The following is an 18,342-nucleotide window of genomic DNA, read 5'->3' on the forward strand; positions in this document are numbered from 1 at the left end:
ATATATATATATATATATACACACAAAAGAATATATGGAATATAAATACACAGTTTAAGGATTAATTTTAAAGTAAGGGCTTGTATAACCAGCTATCAAATCAATAGAACATTGACAGCAGCCCAGAAATGTCCCTTGTAGTCCCTTCTCAATCACAACCAGCTTCCCTACACATATTCTCTGGCAATACCACTATCCTACCTTTTGTGATAATTCTTCATTTTTATTTATAGTGTTAACCACCTATTATGTACTTAAATAATATAGTTTACTTTCTAATGGTTTCTGAACTTGATGCAAACGGAATCAAACTATTTTTTTTTGTGGCTGCTGCTTTCCTTCAACATGAGAATCATCCATGTTATTGCTTATAGTCACACTTTAGTCATCATTGTTGTGTAGTTTACCTTTGCATTAATATACCACAACTTATTTATTCATTCTATTGATGTTTTTAGTTTGGGGCAATCACAGTTCCTCAGTGAATATACTGTATGTATTTCCTAGTGCAACCAAGGTATATACCTAGGAATGGAATTACTTGGTCATAGGTATTCACATCTTAAATTTTATTAGACAGTAACAGAGTATTGCCTTAGCAATAGAGATATCCTGTATTTCCACACCTTGCTCGACACTGGTATTAACAGATTTTTTTAAATTTTGCCAATCTGGTGGATGTGCAGTTGTATGTTATTGAAGTTTTACTCTGTATTTCCCTAGCTACCAGTGAAATTGAGCACCTTTTTCTGCATTTGTTGGCTACTTTGACTTTCTTTTTTGCAAAGTGTTTTTGCAGTTCTTTTGCCCATTTTTCTGTTGTGTTAGTCTTTTTCCTCATTGATTTATAGAAGATCTTTATAAATCCTGTTTTTAGTTAGCTATATATTTCTAAATATCTTCTCCCACTCTGGTTTGCCTTTCCCTCTCTTTATGATGTTCTTTGCTGAAAAGAGTTTCTCAATGGTACTAAGAAGTATCAGTCTTTTGTTTTAAGGTTAGTGTATTTTGTGAGTTGCTTAAGACGTCGTTCTCTATCCAAGGTTATGAAGGTGCTTCTCTGTATATTGTCTTCTAAAGGCCTTAGCTTTGCCTTTCACATTTTCAGTTTTCAATTCATGAGGAATTAATTTTGTGTATGCTGAGAAGTTCCTCACCACCATTTATTGAATTAATAAGTATGTTCTTTTTTGCAGTGCCACTCTTCTGCATTACCACCCAAGTCATACATCCATTTATGTGTATATCTCTGAATTTTTTGTTTCTTCTTTTCTATCCCTGTGCTAGTATGGTATTTTCATCACTGTAGCTGATGTATTGTTTTTTATATTTGGCAGAACAAGTCCTCCCAATTTATTGTTCTGTAAGAGTATCTTGGTTATTCTTAGCTCATTGTATTTTAAGTTCTCAAATTTCTAATTACAAATATGCAAATTCTGTCACTCTTGCAGTTTCCAGTTGTCTTGCTGAAATTTTCAATCTTTTATCTACCTGAACATGGAAAACATTATTATTTTATAGTGTGTGTTTAATCCCAAATCTGGAACTGTCCTGTGGGTCTGTTTTTTGTTTTGTTTTGTTTCAGCTGATAATCATTATCTTACATCCTTGTGTGTATGGTTATCTTTAATTGTATGCCAATATTATATGTGAAAAGTTGCCTTTAAAAATAACTTGATGTCCTGCATAGTATTTTCATCCTCCAGAGAGGCACTTGGCCACTAGTAACTCAAGACCAGTTCCAGAGTCAAGATTTTATGAGTTATCCATGTGACTCAGAGTTGAGCTATAGACTACTACTGCTCTTACTTCGTGTTTACCCTTACTCCTACAACCCTCCAGAGTTGGGTTCAAAGTGTAGATTAGGGTTACCAGGGCCCCCATCTCTTGGCTGGCACTGGACTCTACCTTTCAATCCCTAGTCCCTTAACTCCTCAGCTTCTCAGTGGACTCTTACAAATCTGCAAAAGCTCCCAGAGCGCAAGTGATCCCAAATGAATGGTTCACTTTTACGAATTTCTACTTTTTTCCAGATGTTAGTCTCACCATTCACTAATATAGCTAGCTCTCCAATGCCATCCAACATTTTTTAAATACATTTTGCCCACCTTTTCTAGATATTCTCAAGTAAGAGTGTTAATTCAAATTATGTAGCCCACTTTTTATCCTCTTTATTATGTGTTAAATAAAATTTTTTGTATTGCTTCTGTATCTGGAAACATACTAAATTCTAATGATTCTTATAAATTATTTGCAAATTATTTTGGATATTCTGTATAATCTTCAAATAAGGACAGTGTTTAGTCTTTTCTAAGATCCAACATTTTATTTTTGTTAATCCTCTCTCTTGTGTGTTTGCTTTCTATCCCATTACTTTCTGCTCTTATTAATATTTTTCCTATTTTCTTTGCGTTTCCTATTTTCTTTTTTCTTTTTTGCTAGTGCTGTTTCTAACTTCTTGAGCTGGATAATTACCTCATTGATTTTCAGCCTTTCAACATATGCATATAAAATTAAAAATTATAAATATCTCCATATTATATTATAAATCTAAATATCTCTGTATTATAAAATTATAAATATCCATATTACTGTAATATAATCATATGATATTCTAATTACTGTTGTAGCCATATTCCACAAGTTTTGACACATAATATGGGGGTTTTTTAAAAATATTTTATTTATTTGTTAGAGAGAGAGACAGCGAGAGAGGGAACACAAGCAGGGGGAGTGGGAGAGGGAGAAGCAGGCTTCCTGCCGAGCAGGGAGCCCATCCCAGGACCCTGGGATTATGACCTGAGCCGAAGGCAGACGCTTAATGAACTGAGCCACCCAGGCGCCCCGACACTTAATATGGTTAATAGTTAAAATATTCTCTTTCCATTAAGAGTTCCTTTGCAACTCAGGTTTTTTAGGTGTTTTTTTCAGTGTTTCTTCATTTCTAAACATAGAGTTTGGACTTTAGGGATTCTTTTTAACACAATTTGATAATCTCTGCCTTTTAACTGAAACACTTAGGCCATGTACACTTAATGTAATTGCTGATATATTTAGGTTTAGCTCTGACATTTTATTTTATGGGGTTTGGTTTGGTTTGATTTTCTTGTTTTCTTGTTTTTTGTTTTGTTTGTGTTTTTGTCTAGCCAGTTCTTTGATTCTTTGTCTCTATTTTCTTGCCTTTTAAATTTTTTTTTTTGTGATTTTTTTAAATTCCATATATGCCACTTACTAATATTATCTCTACTCAACTCTAGACACCCTTTTGTATTCTGGAACTCTGCAGACTGCATTTCTCTTTTGTCATTTGGCTTCCTTTAGGTTCCATAGATAGGTGGCACTAGGAAGAGGACTGGAATGCCGGAGAAAGGAAAAAGAGACTTTTACCCTTGCTGTTTGCTTTCCGACATTGTCAGCATCACCTCAACAGTGGCTTTTCTTCCAGTAGCCTCTGGTTGGTTCTTAGCCTCTAGCTTTTCTCTGGTACTCTGCGAGGTATCTCTTCTAGGCTTCCAGGTTCTAATAATGTTACCCTCTTCCCTTTAATAGCTGTGTCCCTTGCTGATGTTTTCAATTCTCCCAAAACCTGTTTAACAAATTTTTTATGTTAAACTCTTTCTTAATATACATGATATGGTTTCTCTTTGCCTAAGCTATACACACTTTTTTTTCTCTTTTCTAGTTCAGTGGCTTTTGTCTTTTGATTATCCTGTATTACAGTTTGCACATTCAGATTAAGCCAGACTAAATTTTATCATTATCTTTACCTTTTGCTAATTATAGTTTCCAAAAATGGCCACGGCAATATTTCCAATCTGTGCACTTAGAGAATCTTACAACCTCCTCCAAACCCCATAAAAGACCATCTATTTTCACTCTCTTTGAACCTGAACCAGAATTTATGATTGCCCTAACTAATATAACAAAATGCATCATATGTAACTACAACTTTTGAGGTTAGGTCACAAAAGGCTATGGCTTCTGCTTGGCTCTCTCTTCCTCCCTCTTGGAAATCTCACCCTTGGATTCCAGACATGATGTCACGAGGAAACCGAAAGTAACCCGCATGGAGAAACTGAGGTCCCCAACCTACAGCTAGCATCAGGTGTCCAACATGAGTAAGTAAGTTCAGATGATTCCAAGCCCCAAGCTTAATGGAGCAGAGACGAGCCATCCTTGCTGTCCTGCCAAATTCCTGACCCACAAAATCCATGAACATGGATGGTTTATGCTAGTAAGTTTTGGGGATTATTTATTATTATTTATTATTATTATGTTCTAATAACTAGAACAACTCTAATTCCCAGTTTGGCTACTATGATCACGTATTTTATTTCTGTTACGTACTTTAATTCTGTTGTCATTTACATAAATGTCTTTAGTTCTGCAAGATTGTTATTCTGTTTATGAAGTTAGTGTTTTATTTACCCATACACATATACCATCTGGGCTAAATTTCTTTCTACCTGAAAGACTTTAGAATTTCATTTTGTGAGAGTCCACTGGTGGCATACTTGCTCATGATTTCTTTGTCTGAAACTATATTTTGCCCTCATTGTGCAAAGATGCTTTTGCTGAATGTAAAATTCTAGTTTGGCCTTCATTATCTTTCATTGGAGATATTTTTCTACTCTCTTCAAACTTCCTCTATTGCTGTTGAGTCAGCCTTCAGGCTAAACTAAACATTGCAGCTTTAAAAGAAATCTCTTTATCTGCTTTCATTTTATGAAGTTTAATTATTATGTGTCTGGGTATGGATTTCTTTTATCTTGTTTGGGATTTGTTCAGCTCTTTGAATCTAGGTTTGGGTCTTTCTTGGTTCTAAGAAAGTCTCGATTCGGGGCGCCTGGGTGGCTCAGTCGTTAGGCGTCTGTCTTTGGCTCAGGTCATGATCCCAGGGTCCTGGGATCAAGCCCTGCATCAGGCTCCCTGCTCCACGGGAAGCCTGCTTCTCCCTCTCCCACTGCCCCCCGCTTGTGTTCCCTCTCTCGCTGTGTCTCTCTCTGTTAAATAAATCTTTAAAGAAAAAAAAAAAGTCTCGATACTACTCCTTCACATATTGCCTCTTTCCCCATTCTCTTCTGTGGGGATTCTCACTAAACACAGCGGACTTATTCTGCCCTCTGTGTTTAAAACCCTCTTTTCTGTATTTTCCAGTTGTTTCTGTCTCATCATGCTTTATTCTGTATCATTTCTCCTGCCCATATTCTAGTTTACTTCATCTGTTTTTTATGTTACAACCATCCATTTTGTTTTTTATTTTGGTTATATTTTTCAGTCCTAGAAGTTCCGTTTGATTCTTTAAACAAAAAAAAACTGTTAGATTACCTTTTATAGTTTTCTGTCCCCTGCTGAAATTTTCTAATGTCTGTTATTTAAACTATAAGGGCCATCTTATGGTCTTGGTCTGCCAGTTTTAATTTCTGCAGTTTTTGTGGCTCTTTTTCTGTTGTTTCTCCCAGCTGATCATTGTTGGTCTTTTTTTAGATTGTCCTCCTTGGCCAGTCCCTTGACTGTTTCTGTGTCCTTCATCCATTCCTTTTTATTTTATTGCAGTCAACCACATTGCCTCATCATCTTCAGGAGTCTATTTTTTTAAGCATTCTATATCAAGCACTGTTTATTCTCTTAGAATGCAAGAATACACCCTTAACATTTTAAGATTGTTGCAAATTGGAGCTCTTCAGTCTCTTATTTCTTATCAGTATTTGGACTTAATCGTAAGGCCCTTGAGAATACAGGATAGATTTGATAGATCTTTGTAATCTTTGCATCACTTAACCACTTGATATCACAGTAGATTTTATTTTTTTTTTTTAAAGATTTTATTTATTTATTTGAGAGAGAGAATGAGCGACAGAGAGCACGAGAGGGGAGAGGGTCAGAGGGAGAAGCAGACCCCCCGCCGAGCAGGGAGCCCGATGTGGGACTCGATCCCGGGACTCCAGGATCATGACCTGAGCCGAAGGCAGTTGCTTAACCAACTGAGCCACCCAGGCGCCCCACAGTAGATTTTAAAGGAGTAGTTTGCCTACTCGATTGTATATAGCAAACTTTATTGTATGTGATAAAAAGGCAGATTCTGTATCAGTTATCCCCAGAAATTAACTCTCTGAGTGAGGCTTAGAATTCTGCATACTTTCAGGCATCCCATATAATTCATTAAATTGGTTTGCTAGGACTGCTATAATAACACAGACTAAGTGGCTTAAACAACAGAAATTTATTTCTCATAATTTTGGAGGCTAATCTGATCAAGATGTCAGCAGAGTTGATTTTTTCTGAGGCCTCATTGGCTTGTAGATGGTCATCTTCTCCCTCTGTCTCACATTGTCTTTCTTCTGTGTGTGTGTTCTGATTTCCTCTTCCTTTGAAGACACATCTATATATAAATTGTTGGAGCTAAGAGGACCTTAGGAATCCATTCTAACTCATTTTTTTCAGATGGGGAAACCAAAGAAGCCAAATAAAACAAAACAACTAAATAATTAGAACCAGGAGTAGAATATAAGCCATACCTTTTGATTCTTACATGATTGCAAAAGTGATTCTCAAATTTGATGACCATCAAAATCACTTCAGAAGCTTGTTTTTCAAGAAAAAAATTATGAGAAAATATTTAATTCAGTAGATCTAGTGTGGGGCTGAGGAATTAGTATTTTTAAGGAATTCTTTGTGATTATAATCAGTCTCCTACTGTGTTGTACTTGTGAAATGGGTGATTACAAACCCTTTTACTATCTTTGTAGATTAATGTTTTTACAAAAGAAATATGGGTTGATTTTAAGCTAACAAAAAGACAACATCAGGGGAAAACATGGAAATTGATCATTTTTATGTATTTCCAGTAAGAGAGAATGGCATAGTTGTCCTGTTAGAAAAGAGCTTCTAGTACATTTCATGTCTCTAGCATGATTTCTAGCTAGATAATTAGAATGATTTATATTTGGGCGCCTGGGTGGCTCAGTTGGTTAAGCGACTGCCTTTGGCTCAGGTCATGATCCTGGAGTCCCTGGATTGAGTCCCGCATCGGGCTCCCTGCTTGGCAGGGAGTCTGCTTCTCCCTCTGACCCTCCTCCCTCTCATGCTCTCTGTCTCTCATTCTCTCTCTTGCAAATAAATAAATAAAATCTTAAAAAAAAAAAAAAAGAATGATTTATATTTGATAAATTCGTCAAATCAGATTTCACCAAAACCTAGTGAGGCTTTTTTGGCATTGCTAGAATTTAGGAGAATCTGCTGTGGAAAATTGTATAGAGGGAAATGTATTTAATTGAAGCCTAGGAAAATAAAAACTTCATTTAGAAAGGACCATAGGTTTCCAACTTATATCACTACATAGGAATGTATATATCTGTGAGTTATTCTCACAGCCATATTCTATGGTTTCCCCATGAATTGGTTTCACTCAGGAAAGATAATGAAGTTGTATGCTATAATGTTTAATTTTGGTATTGAGGTAAGCAACTTGGTAATCAGGATCAGGAAAATAGAGGTAATTTTCTCTACAAGCAAGATCTTCCTTTTAAAAATAATAAGTTATCAAGATACATAAATGTAGTTTTCCTATTTTACTTTCATGCAATATATAGATTTTTCTGTTTTCTTCCTCTGTGGTGGTTTCTTAGCCTAAAAATAATGCTTAATTAAATAAAGAACCAATATCAAGGCACAGGGCAGTTTTTTTATTTTCAAATGTAAATTGATTTTCCTGTTGTACTTGGAACATTGGTGGTATGTTTAATAAATGTTAGTTAATTAAATAATGAATATTCATATGCTTTTTAAATTTTTATTTTATTTTTGACTTGTGATTTGGCTCCTAATAAATTTTTCTCTAGGGAACATTTTTTTCTTCCTGACTAGCTTAATATCAGTTACCTACCCTACCATATTTTAAAGTGGCTTTTAGTTTTGTTGTTTCTTTTTTTTTAAGATTTTATTTTTAAGTACTCTCTACACCCAATGTGGGGCTTGAACTCACAACCCCAGTGCTCTCCTGACTGAGCCAGTCAGGTGCCCCAAAAGTAGCTTGTATTTAAACTGCTGATGTCTTTTGGGACGCCTGGGTGGCTCAGTCGGTTAAGCGGCTGCCTTCAGCTTGGGTCGTGATCCCAGGGTCCTGGGATCGAGTCCCGCATGAGCAGGGAGCCCGCTTCTCCCTCTCCCTCTGCTTGCTGTTCCCTCTGCTTGCTGTTCCCTCTGCTTGTGCTCTCTCTGTCAAATAAATAAAAATAAAAAATAAACTGCTGATTTCTGAAGTTGGGAAAAATAAACTGAGGAAATATCTTTGACTGTTTTGGTTCTATCATTGCTTTTCCTTTTGGTGCCAAAGAAAAAGCTGAATGCTGGCATGGGTTAACATCAAGGATCAAAGAAAAAAAAAAAATCTCATTTTCTTTTTGATAGTATGTTTTTGGAAACACTTTAATTTTCTCCAGGTCTCCAGATTTTAACCCTTAGGTGCTCTACAACTTCCATTTCCTAACTCAAGGCAAATTAAAGCTAAGGTCTCCCACATCCCCACTATGCCCCAATTAGCTATAGAGTCCAAACTCCCTAAAACAATTGTAGGGTTGCCCAAAGTTTCCTTGAAGCTTAAGCACTATCTGTCAGGATAGGTTTTGCTGTTTTTGTACTTTGTTTTGTTTTTTTTTTTTAAGTCCTTTCTCCACTGTCATGTGCTCTTCCAGTTTGCTGTTCCATCATCTTTCTGCTTTTCAAAGACATTACTCTACAGAAGATAGTCTGATTATTTTTCAAGGCTCTCTCCATCTGATCATCTAATTCTATCTGTTCATATGTCATGTCGCTCCCTCACTCTTTTAATAAGGGAATCTGAAATGCAGGGAGGTTGAGTAATTTGTTTCTGATCACAAAGCAAACTGAACCAGTTCAGTCACCAGAGCAATAGTAATCTGGTTGTCTGTTTCTAAAAGCATTGACATTTTACATGAACAGCCCATTTTTGGTTATTTCTTTCCATTATTTATTTTTCTCTTCTGGCCCTGCTCTGAGGATGGCTCCATCTCAAAGCACTAACTACACTATAGCAATAGAGGGCAGCATAAGCACCTAACACCCCCAAAGAAAGCTCATCCTGGCCAGAGAACCTGGGAAAATGTGGCCTAAAGAATGGGTGGACAGGGTGGGTGGGGGTTGCCAGGGAGAAGGGTTGGAATTCCTGTTAGCTTTTTCTTCCTCTTCTTTTAATGTCTTTTCCCCAAAGGCGGTCCCACGGGTGGCTAAAACTCTTAAGAAACCCCATCTTTAGAAGACCAGGAAAAAGGACCTTTGGTAGCAGGAAAGTGGGGGAAATCCTGGTGAGATGAGAGAACTGAAAAAGCATCTCCTATAAGTTCCAGGCTCACCCCTAAGCTGTGCCTTCACAGAACATATAAAACAGATAACGAAGGCTTTGAGAAGTAAAAACTACTGAACTATATAAGGTGTATATAGTCTTTATGTAGTTTATTATATATATGTATAGTTTATAACTAAACTATAAACCACTGCCTAAGTCCTAGGTCAATCCCTGACACATACATGCATTGGACAGACCCAAACCAACATAACAAAGGCTTTGAAAACTGAACTGATACTGGAACTTCTTCCCACAAAGAGTAAGGTAGACAGAACTGGTTCAATCTAATCAGGACAATTATCTGCTTTAAATTTAAAAAAAAGTCTCCAGGGGCACCTGGGTGGCTCAGTTGGTTAAGCGTCTGACTCTTGATTTCACTCAAATTGTGAGTTCAAGGCTTGCCTTGGCTGGTGCTGGGCATGGAACCTGTTTAAGATTCTCTGTCTCCCTCTCCCTCTGCCCCTCCCCACCCCCCTCAAAAAAAAGAAAAAGTGCAGAAGACCCAACTAAGGGAGGCCCAGACTCCCAACCCACAGAAACAGGAAAGGATAGGGTGAAGGGTTGGGGGGGGGGGTGGAGAATATGAGTATCTGTATACAAATATCTATCACTGGAGATGCCAATCACTGAGAAGGTTTTTTTAAAAAGGCTTCAGAAATAAACATGGGTTTGGATTCCAACTTCATTTACTAGTTGTGTTTCTGACTTAACTTTAGTCATATGTGAAAACTACTTAGGTAGTGATTATATGAATCATCTCGTTTTTATTTCTCCCAATAATCTTACAAGGAAAGTATGATTATTTTCCTTGTTTTATGACGATTCACATAATCATGGCACTTCACACAGTGCCTATCACAGAGTTAAGTATACAGTCACCCAGGCTCTAGTTACTTGCAATAGTCCTTTCCTGTTTCTAAGAATGACAGTTTTCCTCTAAGAAGAAGGGAGGGTTGCTTCCTCCTTCCCTAATGTTATGCTTATTCATTCATTTATCTATTCTACCAATATCCATCAGCTTCCACTTTGTGCCAGGCCCTAGGCCAGAAGACTAATTCAAGGACTTAGAAAAAAATGAACCAATTCCTTAAAAGAAATTACCAAAATTCACTCAAGAAAAAAATAGATAACCTGAATTATCCTACATCTATTAAAGAAATTGAATTCATAGTTAAAAACCTTCAGTAAAGAAATCTTCAGGCCCATATGGCTCATTGGGTGAATTCTACCAAGTATTGAAGTAAGAAAAAAATACCAATTCTACACATATTTTCCAGACCACAGAAGAAGAAGGAATGCTTCCCACCTCATTTTTTGATGGCAGCATTACATTAATACCAAAACTAGACAAAAGGAAACTTTCTCAGTCTGATAAGTCATCTTTTTAAAACCTACAGCCAACATTATACTTACTAGTGAAAGATGAAATGTTTTGTCCTTTAAAACCGGAAGCAAGGAATGCCTGGGTGGCTCAGTTGGTTAAGTGTCTGCCTTCCGTTCAGGTCATGATCCCAGGGTCCTGGGATCGAGTCCTTCATCAAGCTCCCTGCTCAGTGGGGAGCCTGCCTCTCCCCCTGCTTGTGCTTGCTATCTCTCTTTCTCTCTGACAAATAAATAAAATCTTTAAAAAAAAAAGAAAATTACAAGGAATCTAAAAAAAAAGCTTTTAGAAATGAATAAAAGTCTAGCAAATGGAATCTTAGAATTACAAGATCAATATATAAAAAGTGTATTTCTATATATTACCAATAAATAATTGGAATCCAAAATGTTAAAAACTACCATTTATAATAGCACCAAAAAGTTAAATCGTTAGGTATTAATCTAACAAAATATGTGTAGGATCTGTATGCTGAAAATTATAAAGAACTGTAAAAGAAATTAAAAAAAAAAACCTAAATAACTGGAAGGATATATTATTGATGAATTGGAAGATAATATTGTCAAGATGTCAGTTCTCCCTGAACTCCTCTAAAGCTTCAGCAAAATCCAAATCAAAACTCTGGAGGATTTTTCTGTAAGTACCATGCTGATTCTAAAACTTACACTGAAAGGCAGAGAAACTAGATTGGTCCAAACAATTTTGACAAGAAGAACAAAGTTGGATTTATATTTTCTGATTTCAAGAACTACTATAAAGCTACAGTAATCAAGATAGCATGGTATTGGCAAAAGGGTAAGAACAGATATCAATGGAAATCGATCCACAAAAATACGGTCAATTGATTATTTTTTTTCTAAGATTTTATTTATTTTGAGAGAGAGAGCACATGAGAGGGGGGAGGGTCAGATGGAGAAGCAGACTCCCTGCTGAGCAGGGAGCCCGATGCGGAACTCAATCCCGGGACTCCAGGATCATGACCTGAGCCGAAGGCAGTCACTTAACCAACTGAGCCACCCAGGCGCCCCAAAGGCTATTTAAATGAAGAAAAGATTATCTTTTTTTAACTAACGGTGCTCAAACAATTATATACCTAAATGCAAATAAAATGAATTCTGCCCTTAAAATTAATTCCAAGTAGGTCATAGACCTAATGTAAAACATAAAACTATGACACTTATAGAAGAAAACCAGGGAGAAAAATCTTTGTGATCTTAGGTTAGGCAAAGAGTTCTCAGATACAACACCAAAAGTACAATCTATATACAGAAGCAAAAATTGATAATTTTTACTTCACTAAAATTTAAAACTTAAGCTTTGCAAAAGATACTATTAAAAGAATGAAAAAAAATATTTGCAAATTATATCTGACAATATCTGAATATGCACTGAATTATCAAATTTCAATCATAAAAAAACAAAAAACAAACAAAAATGTGGGCAGAAGGTTTAAACAGATATTTTACCAAATTATATGAATGTCAAAGAGCACATGAAAAAATGTTCAACATAATTAATCTTGAGGGAAATGCATATTAAAACCACAGAGATACCATTAGAGTAACTTTTTTAAAAACGTGACAATACCAATGGGGTGTGGCTGGCTCAGTTGGTAGAGCCTGCAACTCTTGATCTCAGGGTCATGAGTTCAAGCCCCATGTGTGGTGTAGAGTTTACTCAAAATTAAAGGAAAAAAAAATTTAATGACAATACCAAGTGCTGATGAGGATGCAACTACAACTCCCCAGCATCAATGGCACATGTGCAGAAAGGTAGAACTGCTCGTGAAGAGAGTTTGGCAGTTTCTTATAAAGTTAGATGGATTCTTTCCATATCACCCAATATCTCATTCCTAGATATTTTACCCAAGTGAAATGAAGACATGTTTACACAAAATCTGCATATGAATATTAATATAGTTCAGTAAGTAATTGCTAAAAACTGGAAACAACCCTAATACAGTTTGTTGGATGGATAAACAAACTAGTTCTTCCATACCGTGAAATACTATTCAGCAATAAAAAAAGAACAAGCTAGGGGCGCCTGGGTGGCTCAGTCGGTTAAGCGGCTGCCTTCAGCTCAGGTCATGATCCCAGGGTCCTGGGATCGAGCCCCATGTCAGGCTCAATAGAGCGTCTGCTTCTCCCACTCCCTCTGCCTGCCTCTCTGCCTACTTGTGCTCTCTCTCTATCTCTCTGTCAAATAAATAAAATCTTTGGGGAAAAAAAAGCTAGTAATACACATATTTGTGTGAATCTAGACATGATGAATGAAAGTAATCAGCCTCAAAAGTTCTCAATACTGTGATTCCATTTATATGACATTTTGGAAAATGCAAAACTATAGAAATGGAAAAAACATCAGTAGTTGCCAGGGATTATGGGTGAGAAGAGGGGTTGACTACAAAGAAAGAACATTAGGGCATTTTTTTGAGGTGATGGAACTTTCTGAATCTTGATTCTGGTGGTGGTTGTCAAAACTCATTGGACTGTATACCAAGAAAAGAGTGAGTTTTATTGCATGTAAGTTAAATTTTTTAAAAAAGAAGTATAGCCCTTGTACATAAGACACATCACACTTAGATTTATTCAATTCACAGTTTCTCCTATACTAAAAGCTCAAACAGGGCCATACTTGATCCTTAACACTAAGAATTTCTAGCCCAAGGACTTGAGGTTTCCTTCTCCTTTTAACGGCTCTGAGATCTCATGTAAGAGAGCCTGAGCTAACTCCTCAAGTATTAGAGAATAAGTGAGGAGAGTGGTTCAGCCAGCTCCAGCTGGCCGCCAGCGCCAGATGTGTGAATGAGGCCAACTTGAAACATACAGCCCCAGTCAGGCCATCAGCTGGTTAGTCGTGTAAGTGACAGCAAGTGAGACTAGCAGAACTGCCCAACTGAATCCAATCCAAATTGCCAATGCACAGAATCATGAGCAAATAAAATAGTTGTTGATTTAACTACCATGTTTTGGGGTGGTTTGTTACACAGCATTAGATAACTGACATGAAGCAAATTATATCAGATTCACCATCACCCTAAACATTTTTTTTTAATTTTAGAGGTGTTACAGGAAATCCTTTGGTCTCTGGAAAAAAAAAAATTATATCAATAGTTACTTCATATATTAATAATCATATTAAGTAATAGTTAATAGATTTCTATAAATGGTGTTTTCCTGCATTAAGCCTGTGTAATATATTATTCTGGCTATATCTGTAGTAATGTCTTCATCCCTTGTAGTTATATTTTAAGAGAGATGTTCAGAAATTAGTATATAGAAAAGGTCAAAGATGTGATAAGAGGGCTGAAGGAACCAATAACTTACAGAGGACAGAGACTAAAGCGGGGGGACGGGGGGGGCATTGTGGCTGCTTTTATATATTTGATGGGCTTTTTAAAACTCTAGTTGTTCCAAAGCCAGAAATGGATTAATATATAGAAGTTAAAGGAAGAAATATTTCAGACTCACTATTAAGGAAGAATTCTCTAAGATGAGCACTGATAGAAGTGAAAAACCAAAAACCAGTGAGGCGACCATCATTAGGAATTTTCAAACAAGCTGATTGGTCACATCTTAGAGATGTCTTCTGTACTCAGTGTGCAGGTGATTCCTGTATAGAGTGAGATACTGTACTAGACAATTTCCCTGAAGTTCCTTCAGACTGAGTTTCTTTATTTGGCATCACAAGATTCATAACTATGTTTTCAACCTTGGACGTTTAAAGTTGCTGGCTTTTTAAACTTAGTCAGACTTTTCAGATATGCCCTGATGCAGGTAGCCAAACAAAGTTGTTTTACCTCATAATCTGTAGGAATGGGGACTTATTTTGTTATCTTAACACTTAGACTTCTGACTTTATGATAGAATAAGCCTCTCTCTCAAGTCATCTACTGCCTAATGGCCAATTCCCATAGTCTCTTTTTAATCTTCATCCATTGTAATCTGACTAGAGCATCTGATACTGTTGACAGATCATACTTTTAAAACCCCTGTTTGGTTTCCATGACTCTATACGAGTATGGTTTTCATCTTCTCTGAACTTGTTTGACAAAGCCAAGTAGAGGGGTGCCTGGATGGCTCAATCAGTTAAGTGTCTGCCTTCAGCTCAGGTCATGATCCCAAGGTCCTGGGATCGAGCCCCATAATCGGGCTCCCTGTTCAGAGGGAAGCCTGCTTCTCCCTCTCCCTCTGCCTGCCACTCCCCGTGCTTGTGCTCTCTCTCTCTCTCTCATTCTCTGTCAAATAAATAAAAAATCTTAAAAAAAAAAAAGCCCAAGTAGAATGATGATGAAATTAGTAGTCACAATACATGCCTTCCGGCTTTTCTTTCTCTAGAATGGACCAGTACTCATCCACCAGAATATATTGGTACTCCCTTATTTTCACAGGGTTAGTGACCAAATGACTTACAAATAGATAAACTTAAAAGCTGAACTACATTCCTACCTGGTTGGTATTACAAATCATATATGGGGGGCGGGGGGAGGGGTTGTTGTTTTGTTTTGTCTTCCTTAATACAGCAATGAAGTGAAGAACATACCAAGGGTTTCATCAGTTGAATATATAAATGGTCGTAAATTTCCTCGAGTCTCCTTCATGAAATAATCAATGACACTGAAAAGGTTTGGGAGTGTTACCTGTACAAAGAGAGTGAGAGAAGGCTCAGTGTCATCCATGTGAAGAGAGAGTAAAAGAAAGCTCAGGGGAAATTTAATGATTACTGTGAATTTCCTGATCTCTAGTAAAACATGTCAGTACTTCACTTCAATGAGGTACTGAATGGCCAATGTTTCCTACCCATGCATTTTTTTTCTCTTTTATAATATCTAATTCCCTGTTGAGAAATTTCCGCCTCCCCATGGGATACATTTTGGTGGACAGTAATTAGGTACTCTGCTCTTCCCTAGTTATTGTATGAGAATGTGACTCAGGTTAGGCCAGAAAATTCTCCCTTCCTGAAGTTTGAACTTGAGTAGAGGAACAAGGAAGGATAGCAGATTCCTGATCAGATGGTTCTTACTACAGTTGACCCTTGAACAACAGGGTTTAGGGATGCCAGCCCCCATGCACTCAAAAATCCATGTTATAACTTTTGACTCCTCCCAAAATGAAACACTAATAGCCTACTGTTGACCAGAAGCCTTACCAATAACATGATTAGTTGATTAACACATACTTAGTATGTTCTACATATTATATACTATATTCTTACAATAAAGTAAGCCAGAGAAAAGGAAATGTTATTAAGAAAAATACATTTAGCAGCACTGTTCTGTATTTATCAAAAAAAAAAATCCACATGTAAGTGGACCCATGCAGTTCCAACCCATGTTGTTCAAGGGTCAACTGTTCCTAGTCCCTGGAGGTGCTCCAGCTTTCCAGTCATTTTATGTGCTTCGTATGTTCTTAAATCTGTCTTTGCTTAAGTTAGTTATTTGGTTTCTTTTGTTTGAAATCGAAGAACCCTTAAAGCCAGAGAATTTAGCATTTTAATATCTCCCTTTGACAGGATAATTTACTTGGCCAAGAGTAGCTGAAATGGGTTGCCACCCCCAAACCATATTTTTATACAAGTAAAATCAGGTTAAACCTGAATATCCCTGGAATTCATAAAATGGCAAGCTGGTTGATGGGTAGGGTAGGGGAGCGTGAAAGGTGAAAGAACAATCCAGGCTGTTAGCTTTCCTTACATTGAGGACTATTCGGGCTAATTACAGATAAACGAGCCCCAGTTTACTAGTCACAGAGGCACATTCTTCTTCCCTGACCTTTGCTTCCAGTCAGTTGGTTATTTAGGTTATCCTTCAGCAATCTAGTTGTTTGTTTCCTTCATTAGAATTTTTGAAAAAGCCCCTGCAGGCATGGACATGAGAGCTGAGAAGCTCTGGGAAGCATTTATGGCAAAGATGAAAGTGGGGTGTATGAGTCAGCAGCTTCCCTCCTCTTGCAAAGGTCACTACTGCATTCTAAGAAGTAGGGTCTAAACCTAAAAACTTCAGGCACTCCTGCGTGGCTCAGTTGGTTGAGTGTCTGCCTTCAGCTCAGGTCATGATCCCAGGGTCCTGGGATGAATCCCATATCAGTCTCCTTGCTCAGCAGGGAGCCTGCTTTCTCCCTCTGCCTGCCACTCCCCACCTGCTTGTGTGCTCTCGCTCTCTCTGTCCCTCTCTCTCTGACAAATAAAATCTTTAAAAAAAATAAAAAATAAACATAAAAATTCAACCATACTGCCCCTTTCTCTATTTGATCAACACAGTGGGCTTGGAGAGTCAGAGGCACTAAGAGCTCAATTTTAGAGATGTTAAAATAAATATCTTAAGACTCATCAGTTCCATTTATGTGATATCACTTCCCTGGTCCAATCTTCCCACCACTGCAGCTTAAGATCACACAGCTATATTCCCTTTTTCTGGCACCTGGACCATAGCTCACATCACTACATTGTCATTGGTTGAGATGAGTGTAAATACCAGTTTTCCCTGTATAATAGGCATTCCCTCAGGGTAATGGTGAAGATTAAGTGATATATGTAAGGTACTTAGCTCTCTGCCTAATACAGTGACCTAGTGATTATATTGTATCACTAGCCCCATGGTAAGTTGACTGGGATGGGAGAGGGGTTGCAGACCAGGAAGAAACCATTTCTTCATGATTATATTGCTATTATGAGGGGGATTTCTGAACTTCTGCATGACGGGTATTAGAGGATTAGGCATTCACATATTTTTTTTTTCCCATTAGAAATAAGCACATTGTGGGGCGCCTGGTGGCTCAGTCGTTAAGCGTCTGCCTTTGGCTCAGGTCATGATCCCAGGTCCTGGGATCAAGCCCCGCATCGGGCTCCCTGCTCTGCGGGAGGCCTGCTTCTCCTTCTCCCACTCCCCCTGCTTGTGCTCCCTCTCTCGCGGTCTCTCTCTGTGTCAAATAAATAAATAAAATCTTTAAAAAAAAAAAAAAGAAAGAAGCACACTGAAATATGTATCATTGGTGGATGTAAAACAGATGATTAGGAAAAAAATCTTCCCTCACTGAAATAATCGTATTAATAAGGATTACAGAGAAACAAAAGTAGAATTGTTAGCAGATTATCTTCTACTAGAAGTGCCTCCTCATCCACCTGCTCTTTTATCTCGCTTCTCACCCTGGATATCTGCCACTTTCGGGTCTCCTTCACCTGGCTGTTTTTCACCAGGACTATGTTCCTAGGCAAGGGGTCTACTTTTCCACCTTTCTTTCAATTCTGTAAGGTAGATTTGGGAAAAATCAGGAGAAAATTCATCAAAAACAGGAAATAGCTACTTACAGGTTTTTCCAGTTCAATAGTGTAGTTTTTTCCTACACTTATCACTTTGTAGTGCTTGATTCTTGGCATACTAAAATAAAAAAAAAAAAAAGGTTAATCTTCATTTGAATATACTATTGGATCAAATCAAACTAAAGTGAATATAAAATATCTCCCCTACAGTAAAACCTATGTTCCCATTTCAGTAGTTAGGCAAAAAAAAAAAAGTGGGGGGGAATGGTGGTTTTCTTTTATTTACCCGGTTCTCTATGTCTGTTTTTGGAGGGGTTATACATTAGGGATATAGGAAACT

General features: G+C 37.3%; 1 protein-coding gene across 1 annotated transcript in view; it reads right to left on the bottom strand.

Annotated features, from left to right (window-relative positions):
* Positions 1 to 3,469: 3,469 nt before the first annotated feature.
* Positions 3,470 to 18,342, bottom strand: part of STAP1 (signal transducing adaptor family member 1) — a 42,442-nt gene continuing 27,569 nt past the window's right edge. Inside the window, exons 7-10 of the mRNA XM_021702268.1 lie at positions 18,051 to 18,120; positions 15,288 to 15,384; positions 6,533 to 6,585; positions 3,470 to 3,586 (exon numbers count right to left, since the gene is read on the bottom strand). Of these exons, the coding sequence (XP_021557943.1) occupies positions 3,470 to 3,586; positions 6,533 to 6,585; positions 15,288 to 15,384; positions 18,051 to 18,120 (337 nt within the window). The remainder of the gene's footprint in view (positions 3,587 to 6,532; positions 6,586 to 15,287; positions 15,385 to 18,050; positions 18,121 to 18,342) is intronic.

The sequence above is a fragment of the Neomonachus schauinslandi genome, chromosome 2 (assembly GCF_002201575.2).
Source record: "Neomonachus schauinslandi chromosome 2, ASM220157v2, whole genome shotgun sequence".
Lineage (NCBI taxonomy): Eukaryota > Metazoa > Chordata > Mammalia > Carnivora > Phocidae > Neomonachus > Neomonachus schauinslandi.